An 18,710-nucleotide genomic window follows, 5' to 3' on the forward strand; every position below is an offset into this window, starting at 1 on the left:
TGATTCTCTTCCATTTTGGACTTTTTCAACCCGTTTCACAAGTTTCTCATCTAACTTCTGTGCTTCTTGGACTTGCTCAAGTAAGATTGGCTTGACTTGCAAATTAGAAATGATAGAACCATTAGAATTAAATGAAAGTCAAACATTCATGGCTCTTAATTCAAGAAGCAAAGGCAATGGACTTGGAGTTAAACATGCAAGGGAATTGCGACTCAACGTATCTGCAACCACATTGGCTTTACCAGGATGATAATCAATCGTGCAATCATAATCTTTGATGAGTGCAAGCCATCTACGTTGTCGCAAGTTTAACTCTTTTTGTGTACCCAAGTACTTCAAACTCTTGTGATCAGTAAATATGTGACACTTCTCTCCGTATAAGTAATGCCTCCAAATTTTTAAGGCAAAAACAATGGAAACAAGTTCAAGATCGTGAGTGGGATAATTCAACTCATGCGATTTCAACTTTCGAGAGGCATAAGCAATTACTTTCCCTTCTTGCATCAAAACACAACCCAAGCCACAATGAGATGCATCACTATATACCACATAATCTTTTCCTTCAGCTGGCAAAGAAAGTATTGTAGCTTGTGTCAACAAGAATTTGAGCTTTTCAAAGCTCTTTTAACACTTGTCATCCCATACAAATTTGGAATCTTTCCCTAAAAGTTTGGTCAAGGGAGAAGCTATAATAGAGAAGCCCTTCACAAACCTTCTGTAGTATCCTTCTAAACCCAAGAAACTTCGTATCTCAGTTGGGGTTTTAGGGAGTTTCCAATCAACAATAGCTTGAATCTTACTAGGATCAACCTTCACACCTTCAGATGATACAATGTGCCCTAAAAAAGCCACTTCATTCAGCCAGAATTCACATTTGGAAAGCTTCGCGTAGAGTTGTCTCTCTTTCAGAATTTGCATGACAATTCAGGTATGCTTATCATGATCTTCTCTATTCTTGGAATAGAATAAAATGTCATCAATAAACACGACCACAAATTGATCGAGATAAGGCTTGAATACACGGTTCATTAGATCCATAAATGCAGCAGGAGCATTTGTCAAACCAAATGGCATTACCAAAAATTTATAATGGCCATACCTGGTCCTAAAAGCAGTTTTAGGAACATCTTGCTCCCTCACACGCAACTGATAATATCCAGACCTCAAGTCAATTTTTGAGAATAAGCTGGCACCCTTCAGTTGGTCAAACAAGTCAACGATTCTAGGCAGTGGGTATTTGTTCTTGATTGTTACCTTATTCAGCTGTCGGTAATCAATACAAAGCCTAAGAGTGCCATCTTTCTTTTTTACAAATAAAATAGGAGCTCCCCAAGGTGAAATACTGGGACGAATAAAACCTTTCTCAAGAAGTTCTTGCAATTGAGCCTTCAACTCTTTTAATTCAGCTGGAGCCATTCTATAGGGAGCAATAGAAATAGGAGTAGTTCCAGGGACAAGATATATAGGAAATTCAATCTCCTTTTCTGGAGGCAACCCAGGAAGATCATCAGGAAATACATCAGGAAAGTCGCACATAGTTGGTATGTCCTTAAGACTTGGACTCCCCAATCGTGTATCGACTATATGAGCAAGATTGGCATCACAACCTTGACAAATCATCTTCCTTGCCAAGACCGCAGAAATAATATTAGATGTCAATGATCTTTCTCCTTGAACTACCATGTGTGAATATGCAGGAGTTCTAAATGTCACTCGCTTCAACCTACAATCAACCAATGCATGGTGCCTATGGAGCCAATCCATGCCAACAATAACATCATAGTCTCGGAAGGGCATTTCAAGCAAGTCGACAAGGAAGACCAGATTTTGAATCATGAATGGACAACCTCGGTAAATCCTGTTAACAACGACCTGATGACCTAATGGACTCGTGACCAGCACATCAAAGTTAAGTCTCACAAATTTAACAGTATCGGGAAATGCAAGTGATGAGCAAACATAAGAGTGCGAAGATCCAGGATCAAATAATGTAACAACAGATATGCCAAATAAGTGAAATTTACCAGCAACTACGTCCGGACCATCCTGGTCATTCTTTTTTCTCATAGCATAAACTCGTGCAGCAGCTCTCGACCCACCAGCCTGATTAGCTACACTCGAGCCCACTGCTTGCATATTTCGAGGTCTAGCACTACTATTAGCTTGAGAATGAGTAGTGATAGGCTTTTGAACTGATCCTTCTGTATGTGTATAAGAAAGAGGATTAGGATTAGGACAATCCTTCACTTTATGATCCATACTTCCACAATTAAAACAAGCACCAGAAGCTCGTCTACATGCACCATAATGATTCTTCTCGCATTGTGCACAAGTAGGTGTATGGGTTTTGCCTTGGCCATAACTTGGAGTACTGGCAGTAGAAATTTGACTTATTCTGCTTATAATGTAATGATTTATGTGTACTCTCAGTCTTGGAATAGTCAAACTTTCCTTTTTTGGATGGACCGCCATAATCTGAATTACCCTTCCTAAACCTGTTTTCTCTCCTACTAGCTTCTTCCTTGTCAATTCTTTCCCAAGTAAGTGGAGCTGAAATCAGCTTGGAAAAATCCTCAAGTTGTAAGATTGCCACTGATTTTCGATTGTAACCATTCAAACCTTCTTCAAATCTTCTGCACTTGTCTCTTTCACCATCAATAATACCTTTAGCATAGCGAGAAAGTCTGAGAAAGTTTTGTTGATACTCTGCAATAGACATACTCCCTTGTTTTAAATTCAAAAACACTTTCTTTTTAGCATCACAATAGACAGGGGAACATATTTTGCACGAAATGATTTCACAAAGTCATCCCAAGTCAGCACCGGAGGTTTTGCTTTTGCATTTGGCATACTTACCCACCAATCATAGGCATCTTTTTGTAAAAGGGAGATATCATACTTAAATTTGGCAGCATTAGTACACTCCAGTTGTTCAAAGACCCTCTCCATGCGCTCGAGCCATTGTTCAGCTACCGTGGGATATGTAGTGCCTTCAAATTCAACTCCGCCCATTTTTCTCATCTTCTCAAAATTCATTTCACTAGGTTCTGACATTGTCCCAGCCAAATGACGAAAGAATTCAGCCATCTGCTGGAATGGAGGAGTCATAAATGGAGTATTATGACTCATTGCTTTTGGATTACTGCCCATTTCATTTCCACTAACACGAGGATGATTTAGGTCAGGCAAGGGTTCCTCATTTCCTCCCTGAAGGTGAGGCATGACATTATACTGGGCCAGACTTTCATGAACGGATTCAACAGCTGTCACGACCCAGATTTCCCACCATCGGGTGTCGTGATGGCGCCTACCATCGGAGCTAGGCAAGCCAAATGTTTAAAACACCTTTCCTACTTTCTTTCAACAATATAATAAGCGAGACAAAATCTAAGCGGAAGACTTTAAATTTAAAAACAACTGAAAACCAAAAGTGTGGAAGTTTGAACCAAAATGCTACCCAGAGTTTGGTGTCACTAGCTCATGGACTACTACAGAATGCTACAAACAATGTCTGAAAGGAAAATATATCATGTTTGTTTGATACAAGATAAACAGACGAGAAACATGGAAAGGGACTTCGGCCTGCGAACGCCAGCTAGGCTACAAGCTCCCAAAAGTCCTACTGCTGCGGTCCGAAAGCTGCTCCCTGATCTGTGCACAAAAATGCACAGAGTGCAGCATCAGCACAACCGACCCCATATGCTGGTAAGTGCCTGGCCTAACCCCGGCGAAGTAGTGACGAGGCTAGACAGGACCTACCACAATTTAACCTGTACAGATATATATAACAAGTGCAAGAAAACAATAACAAGATAATACAAAGTAAAGCTGGGAGGGGACATGATATCGGGGAGTAACAGATAAAAATGAAATATCGGAAATAAACAGAAGAAACTCCGGTTTCCATAATATATATATATATAGTGGACGGTGTGCCACACGATCCCATAATATCATATATAAGTGAACAACATGCCACACGATCCCATAATATCATATATAAGTGGACGGCGTGCCACACGATCCCATAATATCATATATAAGTGGTCGGCGTGCCACACGATCCCATAATATCATATATAAGTGGACGGCGTGCCACACGATCCCATAATATCATATATATATAAGTGGACGACGTGCCACACAATCCCATAATATCATATATAAGTGGACGACGTGTCACACGACCCCATAATATCATATATAAGTGGACGGCATGCCACACGATCCCATAATATCATATATAATATCTGACTTCATATAGTAGACCCCTTCAGGGGAGGATAACAACTCAATACCTTTAACCCGACAAGGGTACAGCTAACAGCCCAAAATATCCCAACAAGGGAGAGTATATATCAGTCTACACATCCCGGCAAGGGAGTACTCAGAACACATTCTCTTTTTAAATCACTTCTTCCTCAACCAACACATTCATGTTCGGGTTAACGCTCCAAAAGTACACCAATCACAATTCTACTTCAATCGTTCACATTATATGAAACTCATCAAGTAAACAAGGAGATTGTGTCACATTACTCGAATTAAAAGCAATTAAGACTCACGGTCATACTAGACTCCGGTGCATAGATAACCGTCACCATGCCTATACACCGTACTCCACATTAGCAAGTAGCAAATAACATCCTAATCCTATTCCCTCAAGCCAAAGTTAGAACAAACACTTACCTCGAATGCTCCAAACTCAACTCACGCTTCTAGTATAGCTTTACCTCTTGATTCCACCACCAATCCGCTCGAATCTAGTCATAAGTTACTTAATCACATTAATAATTACTAAATGAATCATCCCCAATGCATGAAAATAGATTTTTCAAGGTTTTTCCCAAAAAGGTCAAAAATACCCCCGGACCCACGTGGTCGAAACTCGAGGTTCGGACCAAAACCCGGTTACCCATTCCCCCATGAATCCAAATATATGATTTGTTTTTAAATCGGACCCCAAATTGAGGTCCAACTTCTCAATTTGTAGAAAACCTAGGTTCTACCCAAAACACCCAATTTTCCCCATGAAAATCTTTGATTTGAAGTTGAAATTATGTTAAAAGATGTTAAGGAATAAAGAAATTAAGTTAGAAATCACTTACCAATCGTTTTGGAGAAGAAAAGTTGTTTGGAAAATCGCCTCTTAGGTTTTGGGTTTTTGAAAAGTGGAAAAATGACTGAAATTCCCGAATTTATACATTTTGCTGGGGGCTGGCTCGGACCGCACAGAAATGCACCGCGGCCGCGCCGAGGGAGGGGAGAAGTGGGCTCTCTCTGAACCCACCCAGCGCGGACCGAACTGATTTGGTACGCGGCCGCACTGGTCGACCCTCTGAACCCCACCACACGGACAGCACAGAAAAGCACCGCGGCCACGTGGCTGCCAGCGCGGACCGCGCGGAAATGGCCACGGCCGCGCTGGGCCTGCAACATCTGAACCTGTATATTTTTCTAAGTCTAAGACCTCCCAGGCCCTACTCAAAACTCACCCGAGCCCTCGGGGCTCCAAACCAAACATTTATATGATCTCGAAAATACCTTACGGACTTACTCGTGCGATCAAATCGCCAAAATAACATCATATACATAGGATCAAGCCTCAAAATACATGATTTTCTTTCAACTTTCATAAAAACTCAAATTCCCCATTTTAAGTCCGAAACATGTCATATGACGTCCATTTTTAGCCAAACTTTACAGATAGTGCTTAAACACATATTTAAGACTCGTACCGGGTGTCAGAACTAAATACGAGCCCGATACCACAGTTTTCTGATCAATTTTCTTCTTCATTTTCCTTAATAAATTTCAGAAAACAATTTCACACAAAAATTCATTTCTCGGGCTTGGGACCTTGGAATTTGATTCCGGGTACATGCCCAAGTCCCATATTTTTCTACGGACCCTCCGGGACCGTCGAATCACAGGTCCGGGTCCGTTTTACCCAAAATGTTGATCGAAGTCAATATTATGCATATTAATATCAAAATTCATCAAATATTTCACAAAATTCGCATATTCTAACATAAAAACTTTGCAGCTATGCGCCTGAATTGTGCACGCAAATCGAGGCAACTAAAAGCAAGGTTTTCAAGGCCTCAGAAGCACGGAACTAGGAAGAATTACGGTGATGACCCTTTGGGTCGTCACATTCTCCACCTCTAAAACAACCGTTCGTCCTCGAACGGACAAAAGAAAGAAGTACCTGCGTCGGGAAATAAATGAGGATAACGGCTCCGCATATCGGACTCGGACTCCCAGGTCGATGCCTCAATAGGCTGACCTCTCCACTGAACACGCACTGAAGGAAAACTCTTCGACCTTAACTGTCGAACCTGCCGGTCTAGAATAGCCACCAGTTCCTCTTCATATGTCAGATCTTTGTCCAATTGGACAGTGCTGAAATCTAACACGTGCGATGGATCTCTGTGATACTTCCGGAGCATAGATACATGAAACACGGGATGCATAGCTGACAAGCTAGGTGGCAAGGCAAGTCTATAAGCCACCTCTCCCACACGATCAAGAATCTCAAATGGACCGATGAACCTAGGGCTGAGCTTGCCCTTCTTCCCAAATCTTATCACGCCCTTCATAGGCGATACACGGAGCAATACCCGCTTACCAACCATGAAAGCAACATCTCTGACCTTGCGGTCTGCATAACTCTTTTGTCTGGACTGAGCTGTACGAAGTCTATCCTGAATAATCCTGACCTTGTCCAAGGCCTCCTGAACCAGATCCGTACCCAATAATCGAGCCTCTCCCGGCTCAAACCATCCAACTGGAGACCGACATCGCCTACCATACAACGCCTCATACGGAGCCATCTGAATGCTGGACTGGTAGCTGTTGTTGTAGGCGAACTCTGCTAAAGGCAAAAACTGGTCCCACGAGCCTCCAAAATCAATGACACAGGCTCGGAGCATGTCCTCAAGAATCTGAATAGTCCTCTCGGACTGACCGTCCGTCTGGGGATGAAATGTTGTACTCAACTCAACCTGGGTGCCCAACTCTCGCTGAACCGCTCTTCAGAAATGCGAGGTAAACTGTGTACCCCGATCAGAAATGATAGATAGCGGCACCCCATGAAGGCGAACAATCTCCCTGATATAAATCTCGGCTAACCTTTCAGACGAATAGGTGGCTGCAACAGGAACAAAATGCGCTGACTTGGTCAGCCTATCAACAATAACCCAAACCGCATCAAACTTCTTCCGAGTCATCGGAAGTCCAGTAACAAAATCCATAGTAATCCTCTCCCACTTCCACTCGGTAAGCTCAATCCTCTGAAATAAACCACCGGGCCTCTGATGCTCGTACTTAACCTGCTGACAGTTCAAACAACGAGCCACATATGCAACAATGTCTTTCTTCATTCTATGCCACCAATAGTGCTGCCTCAAATCCTGATACATCTTCGCGGTGCCCGGGTGAATAGAATACCGAGAACTGTAGGCCTCCGCTAAGATCAACTCTCGAATCCCATCAACATTGGGCACACAAACTCGCCCCTGCAATCTCAATACACCATCATCATCTAAGGCCACTTTCTTGGCACCTCCACGCTGCACCGTGTCCCTCAAGACACACAAATAGGGATCATCAAACTGCCGATCATGGATACGCTCCAATAACGAAGAACGAGCGACCGTGCAAGCTAATACTCGACTAGGCTCAGAAATGTCCAACCTCACAAACTGATTGGCCAAAGCCTGAACGTCCAAAGCAAGCGGTCTCTCACCGACCGGAATATAAGCAAGACTGCCCATACTGGCTGACTTCCTACTCAAGGCATCGGCCACCATATTGGCCTTTCCCGGATGATATAAGATAGTGATGTCATAATCTTTCAATAATTCTAACTACCTCCTCTGCCTCAAATTCAACTTCTTTTGCTTGAACAAATACTGAAGACTCTTATAATCCGTGAACACCTCACACGCCACACCATACAGATAGTGCCTCCAAATCTTCAATGCGTGAACAATGGCTGCCAACTTCAAATCATGCAATGGATAGTTCTTCTCATGAAACTTCAACTGCCTCGAAGCATAGGCAATGACCTTGCCATCCTGCATCAACACTACACCAAGTCCAATACGAGATGCATCACAATAGACTGTATAGGGCCCTGAACCTATGGGCAAAACCAACACCGGTGTCGTGGTCAGAGCTGCCTTGAGCCTCTGAAAGCTCGCCTCACACTCATCTAACCATCTAAACTGGGCACATTTCTGGGTCAATCTGGTCATAGGGGCTGCAATGGATGAAAACCCCTCCACGAACCGACGGTAGTAACCTGCTAACCCCAAGAAACTTTGAATCTCCGCAGCTGAAGCTGGTCGAGGCCAGTTCTTGACTGCCTCTATCTTCTTCAAGTCTACCTGAATACCTGCTGCTGATACGACATGACCCAGGAATGCGACCGAACTCAACCAAAACTCGAACTTTAAGAACTTAGCATACAACTGACTACCCTTCAGGGTCTGAAGAACCGCTCTGAGGTGCTGCTCATGCTCCTCCTGACTGCGGGAGTATATAAGAATATCGTCAATGAAGACTATCACGAACAAGTCCAAATAAGGTCTGAACACTCGATTCATCAACTCCATGAACGCTGCTGGGGCATTAGTCAATCCAAATGACATGACCAAAAACTCATAGTGCCCATACCGAGTGCGAAATGCTGTCTTAGGGACATCAGACGCCCTAATCCTCAGCTGGTGGTAGCCAGATCTCAAATCTATCTTTGAAAACACCCTCGCACCCTGAAGCTGGTCGAATAAGTCGTCGATCCTCGACAGTGGGTACTTGTTCTTAATCGTCACCTTGTTCAATTGCCGGTAATCAATGCACATCCTCATCGAACCATCCTTTTTCTTCACAAATAGCACCGGTGCGCCCCAAGGCGAAACATTGGGTCTAGTGAAACCCTTCTCAAGCAAATCCTGAAGTTGACCCTTTAACTCTTTCAATTCTGGCGGCGCCATACGATACACCAGAATGGAAATGGGCTGAGTGCTCGGAGCCAGATCAATACAAAAATCAATATCTCTATCGGGCGGCATGCCCGGCAGGTCTGAAGGGAAGACCTCAGGAAACTCCCGAACAATAGGAACAGAATCAATAGACGGGACCTCAGCGCTGGAGTCACGAACATAAACCAGATAAGCTAGACACCCCTTCTCGACCATGCATCGAGCCTTCACATAAGAAATAACGCTGCAAGAAGAATGACTAGGAGTACCTCTCCATTCTAAACGGGGCAAATCCGGTAAGGCTAAGGTCACGGTCTTGGCATGACAATCCAAGATCGCATGATACGGGGACAACTAATCCATCCCTAATATGACGTCGAAATCCACCATATCCAAGAGCAACAAGTCAACATGGGTCTCAAGACCCCTGAATACCACAACACATGAACGATGAACCTGGTCCACCACTATAGAATCCCCCACTAGCGTAGACACATATACAGGAATACTCAAGGCCTCACTAGGCATAACCAAATAGGGTGCAAAATAGGACGACACATATGAATACGTAGATCCGGGATCAAATAGCACAGAAGCATCCCTATCACAAACCAGAATAGTACCTGTAATCACAGCATCTGATGACTCAGCCTCTGGCCTGGCTGGCAATGCATAACAACGGGGCTGGGCCCACCTCCCTGAATCATATCCCTGGGACGATCTGCTGCTGGATGACCCCTACCTCTAGCGGTATGAGCCCTACCTCTAAGACCTCTACCTCCACATCTATGTCCTCTACCCCCACCTCTAGCTGGATGGGTAGTCTATGGGGCAACTGGTGCCTGGATCATCGGGCGAGGACCCTGCTGCTGCGAGCTGCTGGAAGCTCGAGGGCAATATCTGGCAATGTGACTCATATCGCCGCAAGTATAACAAGCCCTTGGCTTCTGAGAATAACGAAGTGGTGATGCACTGATAGGTGCTGATGGTGAACTGAAGAGCTGCTGGTCAGAATACTGCGGCTGAGAACCACGACCACCTGGTGTACCATGAGAAGCCTGGAGAGATGACGGAAAGGGCCTCGAAGGATGGCCTCTACCATAAGAATCCCTACCTCCAGACGAGGTACCACTGAATCTACCAGAATAACGGGGCCTCTTATCAGACCTATGACCACCTCCCTGAGCAAGTGCCATCTCTATCCGGCGGGCACCATCTACCGCCTCCTGAAATGAAATCTCACTACCGGCACTCATGGCCATCTGAACACGGATCGGCTGAGCCAACCCATCAATAAACCTACGCACCCTCTCTCTATCGGTGGGGAGTATCACAATGGCATGACGAGCAAGATCAATGAACCAGGTCTCATACTAGGTGGCCGTCATAGGACCCTACTGGAGACGCTCAAACTGCCTGCGAAGAGCATCTCGCTGAGTAACTGGAAGAAACTTCCCAGAAATAACTCTAAAAACTGATCCCAGGTCAATGATGGCGACCCTGCTGGCCTGGCTAAGCAGAAATCCCTCCACCAAGTCTTGGCAGATCCTGCCAGGCGAAAAGTGGCGAAGTCGACCCCATTGGTCTTTACAATGCCCATAGTCCGTAGAACCTCATGACAGCTGAATATGAAATCCTGAGCATCCTCTGAGGGAGTGCCACTATATGTAGTAGTGAAAAGCTTGGTGAAATGATCAAGCCTCCACAAAGCACCCACGGACATAGCCGCACCATCACTGGACTGAGCCTCAATACTTGGTTGGGCTGCCACGGCTGGCTGAACTGCTGGAACCTGAGCCTGAGGAGCTACCGGCTCTGGAGTACGAGTATCGGGAGTCTGAACTCCTCCCCAGCCTGAGATGTGGCTGGAGCTACGGGAAGCAAACCTGCTCTAGAAATGCCCTCCATAAAGCCTACCAGTCGGACCAAAGCGTCTTGAAGCACTGAAGTGGCTATGAAACCCTCTGGGACCTGAGCTGGGCCCACTGGAGCCGCTGGAGCTGGAACCCCTTCGTCGTAGTCAACATGAGGCTCCACCTCTGGGACTGCCGCTCGGGGCTGATCTCTGCCCCGGCCTCGGCCTCTGGCACGGACTCGGCCTCGCCCTCTGCCCCTGATAGGAGCTGCTGCTGGGGGCTCGGGCTGCTGCACGGTAGAAGAGGAAGCACATGTCCTCGCCATCTGCGAAAGAATAGAGTGGAAAGACAATCAGTACTTGAGAAACAGAATCGCACGACAAGAATGAACAAGGTGAAGTTTTTCCTAACTCAGTAGCCTCTGCGGGATAAATACAGACGTCTTCGTACCGATCCCTCAGACTCTACCGATCTGTCCGTGAGTTGTGAGACCTAAGTAACCTAGTGCTCTGATACCAACTTGTCACGACCCGGATTTCCCACCATCGGGTGTCGTGATGGTGCCTACTATCGGAGCTAGGCAAGCCAAATGTTTAAAACACCTTTCCTGCTTTCTTTCAACAATATAATAAGTGAGACAAAATCTAGGCGGAAGACTTTAAATTTAAAAACAACTGAAAACCAAAAGTGCAGAAGTTTGAACCAAAATGCTACCCAGAGTTTGGTGTCACTAGCTCACGGACTACTACAGAATGCTACAAACAATGTCTGAAAGGAAAATACATCATGTTTGTTTGATACAAGATAAACAAATGAGAAACATGGAAAGGGACTTCGGCCTGCGAACGCCAGCTAGGCTACCTCGAGAGTCCCTGGACTGAAGATAGCTCCCAAAAGTCCTACTGCTGCTGTCCGAAAGCTGCTCCCTGATCTGTGCACAAAAATGCACAGAGTGCAGCATCAGCACAACTGACCCCATGTGTTGGTAAGTGTCTGGCCTAACCCCGGTGAAGTAGTGACGAGGCTAGACAGGACCTACCACAATTAACCTGTACAGATATATATAACAAGTGCAAGAAAACAATAACAAGATAATACAAAGTAAAGCTGGGAGGGGACATGCTATCGGGGAGTAACAGATAAAAACGAAATATCGGAAATAAACAGAAGAAACTCCGGTTTCCATAATATATATATATATATATATATAGAGGACGGCGTGCCACACGATCCCATAATATCATATATAAGTGGACGGCGTGCCACACGATCCCATAATATCATATATAAGTGGACGGCGTGCCACACGATCCCATAATATCATATATAAGTGGACGGCGTGCCACACTATCCCATAATATCATATATAAGTGGACGGCGTGCCACACGATCCCATAATATCATATATAAGTGGACGGCGTGCCACACGATCCCATAATATCATATATAAGTGGACGGCATGCCACACGATCCCATAATATCATATATAAGTGGAAGAAGTGCCACACGATCCCATAATATCATATATAAGTGGACGGCGTGCCACATGATCCTATAATATCATATATAAATGGACGGCGTGCCACACGATCCCATAATATCATATATAAGTGGACGGCATGCCACACGATCCCATAATATCATATATAATATCTGACTTCATATAATAGACCCCTTCAGGAGAGGATAACAACTCAATACCTTTAACCCAACAAGGGTACAGCTAACAACCAAAAATATCCCGAAAAGGGAGAGTATATATCAGTCTACACATCCCGGCAAGGGAGTACTCACAACACATTCTCTTTTTAAATCACTTCTTCCTCAACTAACACATTCATGTTCGGGCTAACGCTCCAAAAGTACACCAATCACAATTCTACTTCAATCGTTCACATTATATGAAACTCATCAAGTAAACAAGGAGATTGTGTCACATTACTCGAATTAAAAGCAATTAAGACTCACAGTCATGCTAGACTCTGGTGCATAGATAACCGTCACCATGCCTATACACCGTACTCCACATTAGCAAGTAGCAAATAACATCCTAATCTTATTCCCTCAAGCCAAAGTTAGAACAAACACTTACCTCGAATGCTCCAAACTCAACTCACGCTTCTAGTATAGCTTTACCTCTTGATTCCACCACCAATCCGCTCGAATCTAGTCATAAGTTACTCAATCACATTAATAATTACTAAATGGATCAATCCCAATGCATGAAAATAATTTTTACAAGGTTTTTCCCAAAAAGGTCAAAAACACCCCCGGACCCACGTGGTCGAAACTCGAGGTTCGGACCAAAACCCGGTTACCCATTCTCCCACGAATCCAAATATATGCTTTGTTTTGAAATCGGACCCCAAATTGAGGTCCAAGTCCTCAATTTGTAGAAAACTTAGGTTCTACCCAAAACACCCAATTTCCCCCATGAAAATCTTTGATTTGAATTTGAAATCATGTTAAAAGATGTCAAGGAATAAAGAATTTAAGTTAGAAATCACTTACCAATCGTTTTGGAGAAGAAAAGTTGTTTGGAAAATCGCCTCTTAGGTTTTGGGTTTTTGAAAAGTGGAAAAATGATTGAAATTCCCGAATTTATACATTTTGCAGGGGGCTGGCGCGGACCGCACAGAAATGCACCGCGGCCGCGCCGAGGGAGGGGAGAAGTGGGCTCCCTCTGATCCCACCCAGCGCGGACCGCACTGATTTGGTGCGCGGCCGCACTGGTCGACCCTCTGAACCCCACCACGCGGACCGCACAGAAAAGCACTGCGGCTGCGTGGCTGCCAGCGCGGACCGCGCGGAAATGGCCGCGGCCGCGCTGGGCCTGCAACATCTGAACCTGTATATTTTTCTAAGTCTAAGACCTCCCAGGCCCTACTCAAAACTCACCCGAGCCCTCGGGGCTCCAAACCAAACATTCATATGATCTCGAAAATACCTTACGGACTTACTCGTGCGATCAAATCGCCAAAATAACATCATATACATAGGATCAAGCCTCAAAATACATGATTTTCTTTCAACTTTCATAAAAACTCAAATTCCCCATTTTAAGTCCGAAACACGTCATATGACGTCCGTTTTTAGCCAAACTTTACAGATAGTGCTTAAAACATATTTAAAACTCGTACCGGGCTTCGGAACCAAAATACGAGCCCGATACCACAGTTTTCTAATCAATTTTCTTCTTCATTTTCCTTAATAAATTTCAGAAAATAATTTCACACAAAAATTCATTTCTCGGGCTTGGGACCTCGTAATTTGATTCTGGGTACACGCCCAAGTCCCATATTTTTCTACGGACCCTCCGAGACCGTCGAATCACAGGTCCGGGTCTATTTTACCCAAAATGTTGACCGAAGTCAATATTATGCATATTAATATCAAAATTCATCAAAATTTTCACAAAATTCGCATATTCTAACATAAAAACTTTCCGGCTACGCGCCCGAACTGTGCACGCAAATCGAGGCAACTAAAAGCGAGGTTTTCAGGGCCTCGGAAGCACGGAACTAGGAAGAATTACGGTGATGAAAGGTTTCTCGTCACAACAGCTCTATTTGAAGAAGAGGCCATATTAAAAGTCCTATTAAAGATAAGATCACACTGCATTAGGGACATGTACATGATGCATATGCACACATAATACAATAAATTAAATTAAACAATTATGCAAAAATTTATAAACTCTTAGTCATTTTCAAGATAGGAAATAACAACAAATACTAGGTACTATCACAACAAAACAAATCCTAGAATTACAAACTGTGGCTCTGATACCAAAACTTGTAGCAACCCCTTTGGGAGGGTACTACTTAGGAAACAAATCTAATTTCTTACTTATAAAATATTAAAAGAGATATTAATAAAAATATTCAGAATAATTTTAGTAGCGGAAGTAGGCCCATGCGAAAAGGTTCAAAGTGCAACATATTTTTTTTTTTTTGAAAATACACCATAATTTCATTTTAAATGAAATACAATATCAAAATATTAACATATGGTGATATAACCCTTCTTGATTAATCAAGAGATTAAAGCAACTTCCTAACAGATTTATACAATCATTCAAAATCACTATAAGTTTGTATTGTACATAAATTTTAAACTATCGGGTAAAAAAAAGAAACTAGTTTTCTCCTTTTCTACATATTTACAAGACAAAGTGTAAATTCAGCATATTACAAGACTTGAGTTATTAAAACACCCTAATACAATAAAATAGGTTACAAATTCAAGTTACAATATTTTGGTCTTTAAAATCCAACAAGCCTCCAAATAACATAAGTGTGACATATATATATATATATATATATATATATACGTATGTATATATCCTGTATATCCTGTATATCCTGTATATCATGTACATGTCCCAAAACTATGCAAACCAAGGTGCATATGCAAATGTGATCTCCATAAATTCTCCCCAAAAGACTACTTCACCTTGGCCATCTTCAGATTTCATCCCGAACATTTCCTACGATAGAAAACAACTATCGCTAAGCATAAAGCTTAGTGGTGTATAAACTTTAGGCTTGGAGTCATTAAATTCTCCAATTCCCCTTTTCAGTCATAGTTAGCTCAATTTAACATAATTTAAAACAAGTGAACAAATATATCAAACATATCAATATCAAACTTTGAAGTGTTTCCAAATATCAATAACAATGTTCAAGAGTCTAGAAAGTGTATACTATCAATTTAAGAGAGTATACCAAATATCCATTTTTCGCCCAATATGTACGTCATGCCATCACACTAAGCATAATCAGATATCAAGATGGACCGAAGCCCCAAATCAAGTAGGGTCAAAACCCAATAGACAAGAGAATCAAGAACCATATTAAAAATGGCTTCCTAGTTCGTACTTAACACGGACAAGTTCCATAATTCAAGACGAACTACAAATCCAAAGTCAACATGGCAAAAGATCCGAATCAAGAGGCATGCCAAGATGAGTGACAAAGTCACTGCCACAAGAAGGACAGAGTCCCAACAAGAACGCAAAATGATCAAACAATTACGAATGGACGATTTAGCAAATATCTTACAATACTTGATATAGTACGAATATAACAATATATATTGAAGCCAAGAAAAATAAAATATCAAGTTATTTCAACATATTCCAACAAGAAAAAAGAGTACAAGTTTATACACAAACCTTGGTGTTTTACCACGAAACAGTTCAATCACAACTTGGGGACGTTCGAATCGTCTACGCCGTAAACAAACCAAATCTGTCCACTTCCTCAAACACTTCCCCTTTGATTTTTTTCAAGGGTTTATATACCTTAAATACATAATCAAGTATCTAAATAAGTTCAGTGATTTAGCAAGTCAAACTAAATATGATATTGGTGAAAATTACCCAAAAACGTTTGAAACCGAAATTCTGGACAGTATCACTGTTCCGAGTTGTGACTCAGTTTTGAAGATCTACACGGGTACACTAGACTTTCTGGTCTTCACAAAAGTTGTAGATCTATGTCTTACCATTTCAGAACATCTTGAATCACCTCCATATCAATTTTGAATAAAATGTTATGCTAAAATGACTAACAGTAGTACATGGAGTATTTCTAAAACTGGAAATCTGGACAGCACATGCCCTGTACTTTCTGATCATTTTTCAGATAAATACCAACAAAACTAGATTATGGTTCCTTCAGAAGAGTTATAGATTTATGAAATACCTTTCCATAAAGTCCTAGATCACTTAAATTGGAGCTCTTTACAAAAAGATATGTAGAAAATTTTAGTAGGTGTCTAGTATAAAAACGAGTTTAGAAACTTACCAACATGAGCAACTTGATCTTCACCAAAAACGAAATTTGCTTGTTGATTTAGTAGAAATCCATGTTTTTTTTTCATGAAACTTCAGATTTTCAAGTTTCTACGGAGGAGAGAGAGAGAGAGAGAGAGAGAGAGAGAGAGAGAGAGAGAGAGAGAGAGAAGGAGAGATAGATAGAAAGAGAGAGATGGATAGATATGAAATAAAATGGTTACCCAACTACTAAATATTCTTAGATAAATACAAAAGGTTGAAAATCAAAACTTAATTATATATTATATTTAATAACAACTAGTCAAAATAATATTAAGTGTTACATATAACAACATCATGAAACTTCATTGCCAATATTAACACAACCTAAAGTAAGAAATTTTCATATATTGACCATTTCACATTTAGGAAGTGCAAAGTAAATATTTCCTCGTTATAAAAATGCTCAATCAAGAATGCAAATATTATAAAAAAAAATTGGGGTGTTACAGTAGCTCGTTGTCTACTTCCATTATTGGAATGCAAAGTAAATATTTCCTCGTTATCAGCAAAAGGTTCTGAATCTATCGCATATGCAAGAGATTGTTTGAATGTTGTAGATTCTGAAGGTTGTATTTTTTCGATTATGAAATGGCAATTCTTGTAGGGTGAATCAGTTGTAAGCAAATATATACAGGTACTGAGTTCTTCATCTGAAGTTACAAGCATTCCTTTGCTTGTATTTAGTTTGATATCAAACAACACTTTTAGTGCATATCTGGTTGAATCAATATTTGTAACTTCACTAATTTTCTTCAGGAAAGTATTGAATGATATGTGCTTATTAAGTAGAACAAGTTTTGTTTCATGATCCAAGTATTTGAAATCAGGAGTCCAACTCCCATTGAAAGTTATAACAACGCAAATCGAACTCATCCTGCAGATTCATGTTTAGTGGCAAGTATTAGGAAAGTGAAGAGAAGAATTTTTAGGTTGTTTGTGCTGAAATTTTTACAAATGAACTAAATCACTTAGGCATTTTCTGCTGAAATTGTTTGGAAAAAGATGTATGACATAATTAATGAATGTTGCACAGAAAACTTCAGCTTATTAAGTGCAGAAGTTTTTAGAAATAAGCTTAATAACTTCAGCATATCAGCTGATGTTTTTTTGAAAAAGCTATATGACAGGGATTCATGAATGCAGGGACAACAACTTCAGCTCATTAAGTGCTGAAGATTTTAGAAATGAACTAAATAACTTCAGCACATTGGGCTGAAGTTTTAGCAAATGAATTCAACAAATTTGAGCATGTTTCAGCATTAATTGTATAATATACAGGAGTAACCTACACAATTAAAATAGTAATTATATTGCATTGGGGGTATGTGTTAGTGTAATAATTACATTCCTATCACATTCATGCACGTTTTTCATTAGACAACGTTTAAAATTCCTCTTTGCCTTTTCATATACCATGCAAAAGTTTTTTCCCCCTATATAAGCACGCTATTCCTTGTGAGTTTATTCACTCAAACACATAGATTTTAGCAGACATAAAATACAAAAAGGAGAAAAATGGATGCTGTCATCAGGCAAATAGTGGAAGAAATCAAGCAAGACATTATAGAGGCTTTTGAGCTGAAACTGGATGAGCTCATAGACAAGTACGACAGGGAGCTGGAAGAAATTAACAGCAAGCTTGATACGCTTGTGATGTATGCAAGATTTGATAATCTTGCTGATGAAGATGCTCGTCCATCTGGTAGTGACGACGACGACGATGATGATGATATGGACGATTAGTTTTTCTTTTTGTTATTTATATTATTTTGTTATATATGTAATTTAATATATCTTTTTGATGTTTAATGAAATGTTCAGTTTTTGTTTTAATTTTTTTCTGCGTTTTTTTAATATTAATTCTATTCAAACTCGAAAAATAGCAGAGGAAATGAACTATATAACTTCAGCAGGAATTAACAAAAACTAATCCGAATATTAAGCATTTTTGGTATGAAGTTTTTTCAAAAAATAATAATAAAATACACAGTGCTTGATGAAAACTTCAAGCATGAACTAAAAATT

The 18,710-nt window shown here is 41.4% G+C and overlaps 1 protein-coding gene across 1 annotated transcript; it reads right to left on the bottom strand.

The window, feature by feature from the left end:
• Nucleotides 1-924: 924 nt before the first annotated feature.
• Nucleotides 925-3,222, bottom strand: LOC138876276 (uncharacterized). The gene is made up of 3 exons (XM_070155185.1): nucleotides 2,790-3,222; nucleotides 2,496-2,706; nucleotides 925-2,395 (listed from the first exon to the last, which is right to left on the bottom strand). The coding sequence occupies exons 1-3, from the start codon at nucleotides 3,220-3,222 to the stop codon at nucleotides 925-927; spliced, it is 2,115 nt and encodes a 704-aa protein (XP_070011286.1).
• Between the last annotated feature and the right edge of the window lie 15,488 nt (nucleotides 3,223-18,710).

This window comes from Nicotiana sylvestris, chromosome 8 (genome assembly GCF_000393655.2).
Source record: "Nicotiana sylvestris chromosome 8, ASM39365v2, whole genome shotgun sequence".
Lineage (NCBI taxonomy): Eukaryota > Viridiplantae > Streptophyta > Magnoliopsida > Solanales > Solanaceae > Nicotiana > Nicotiana sylvestris.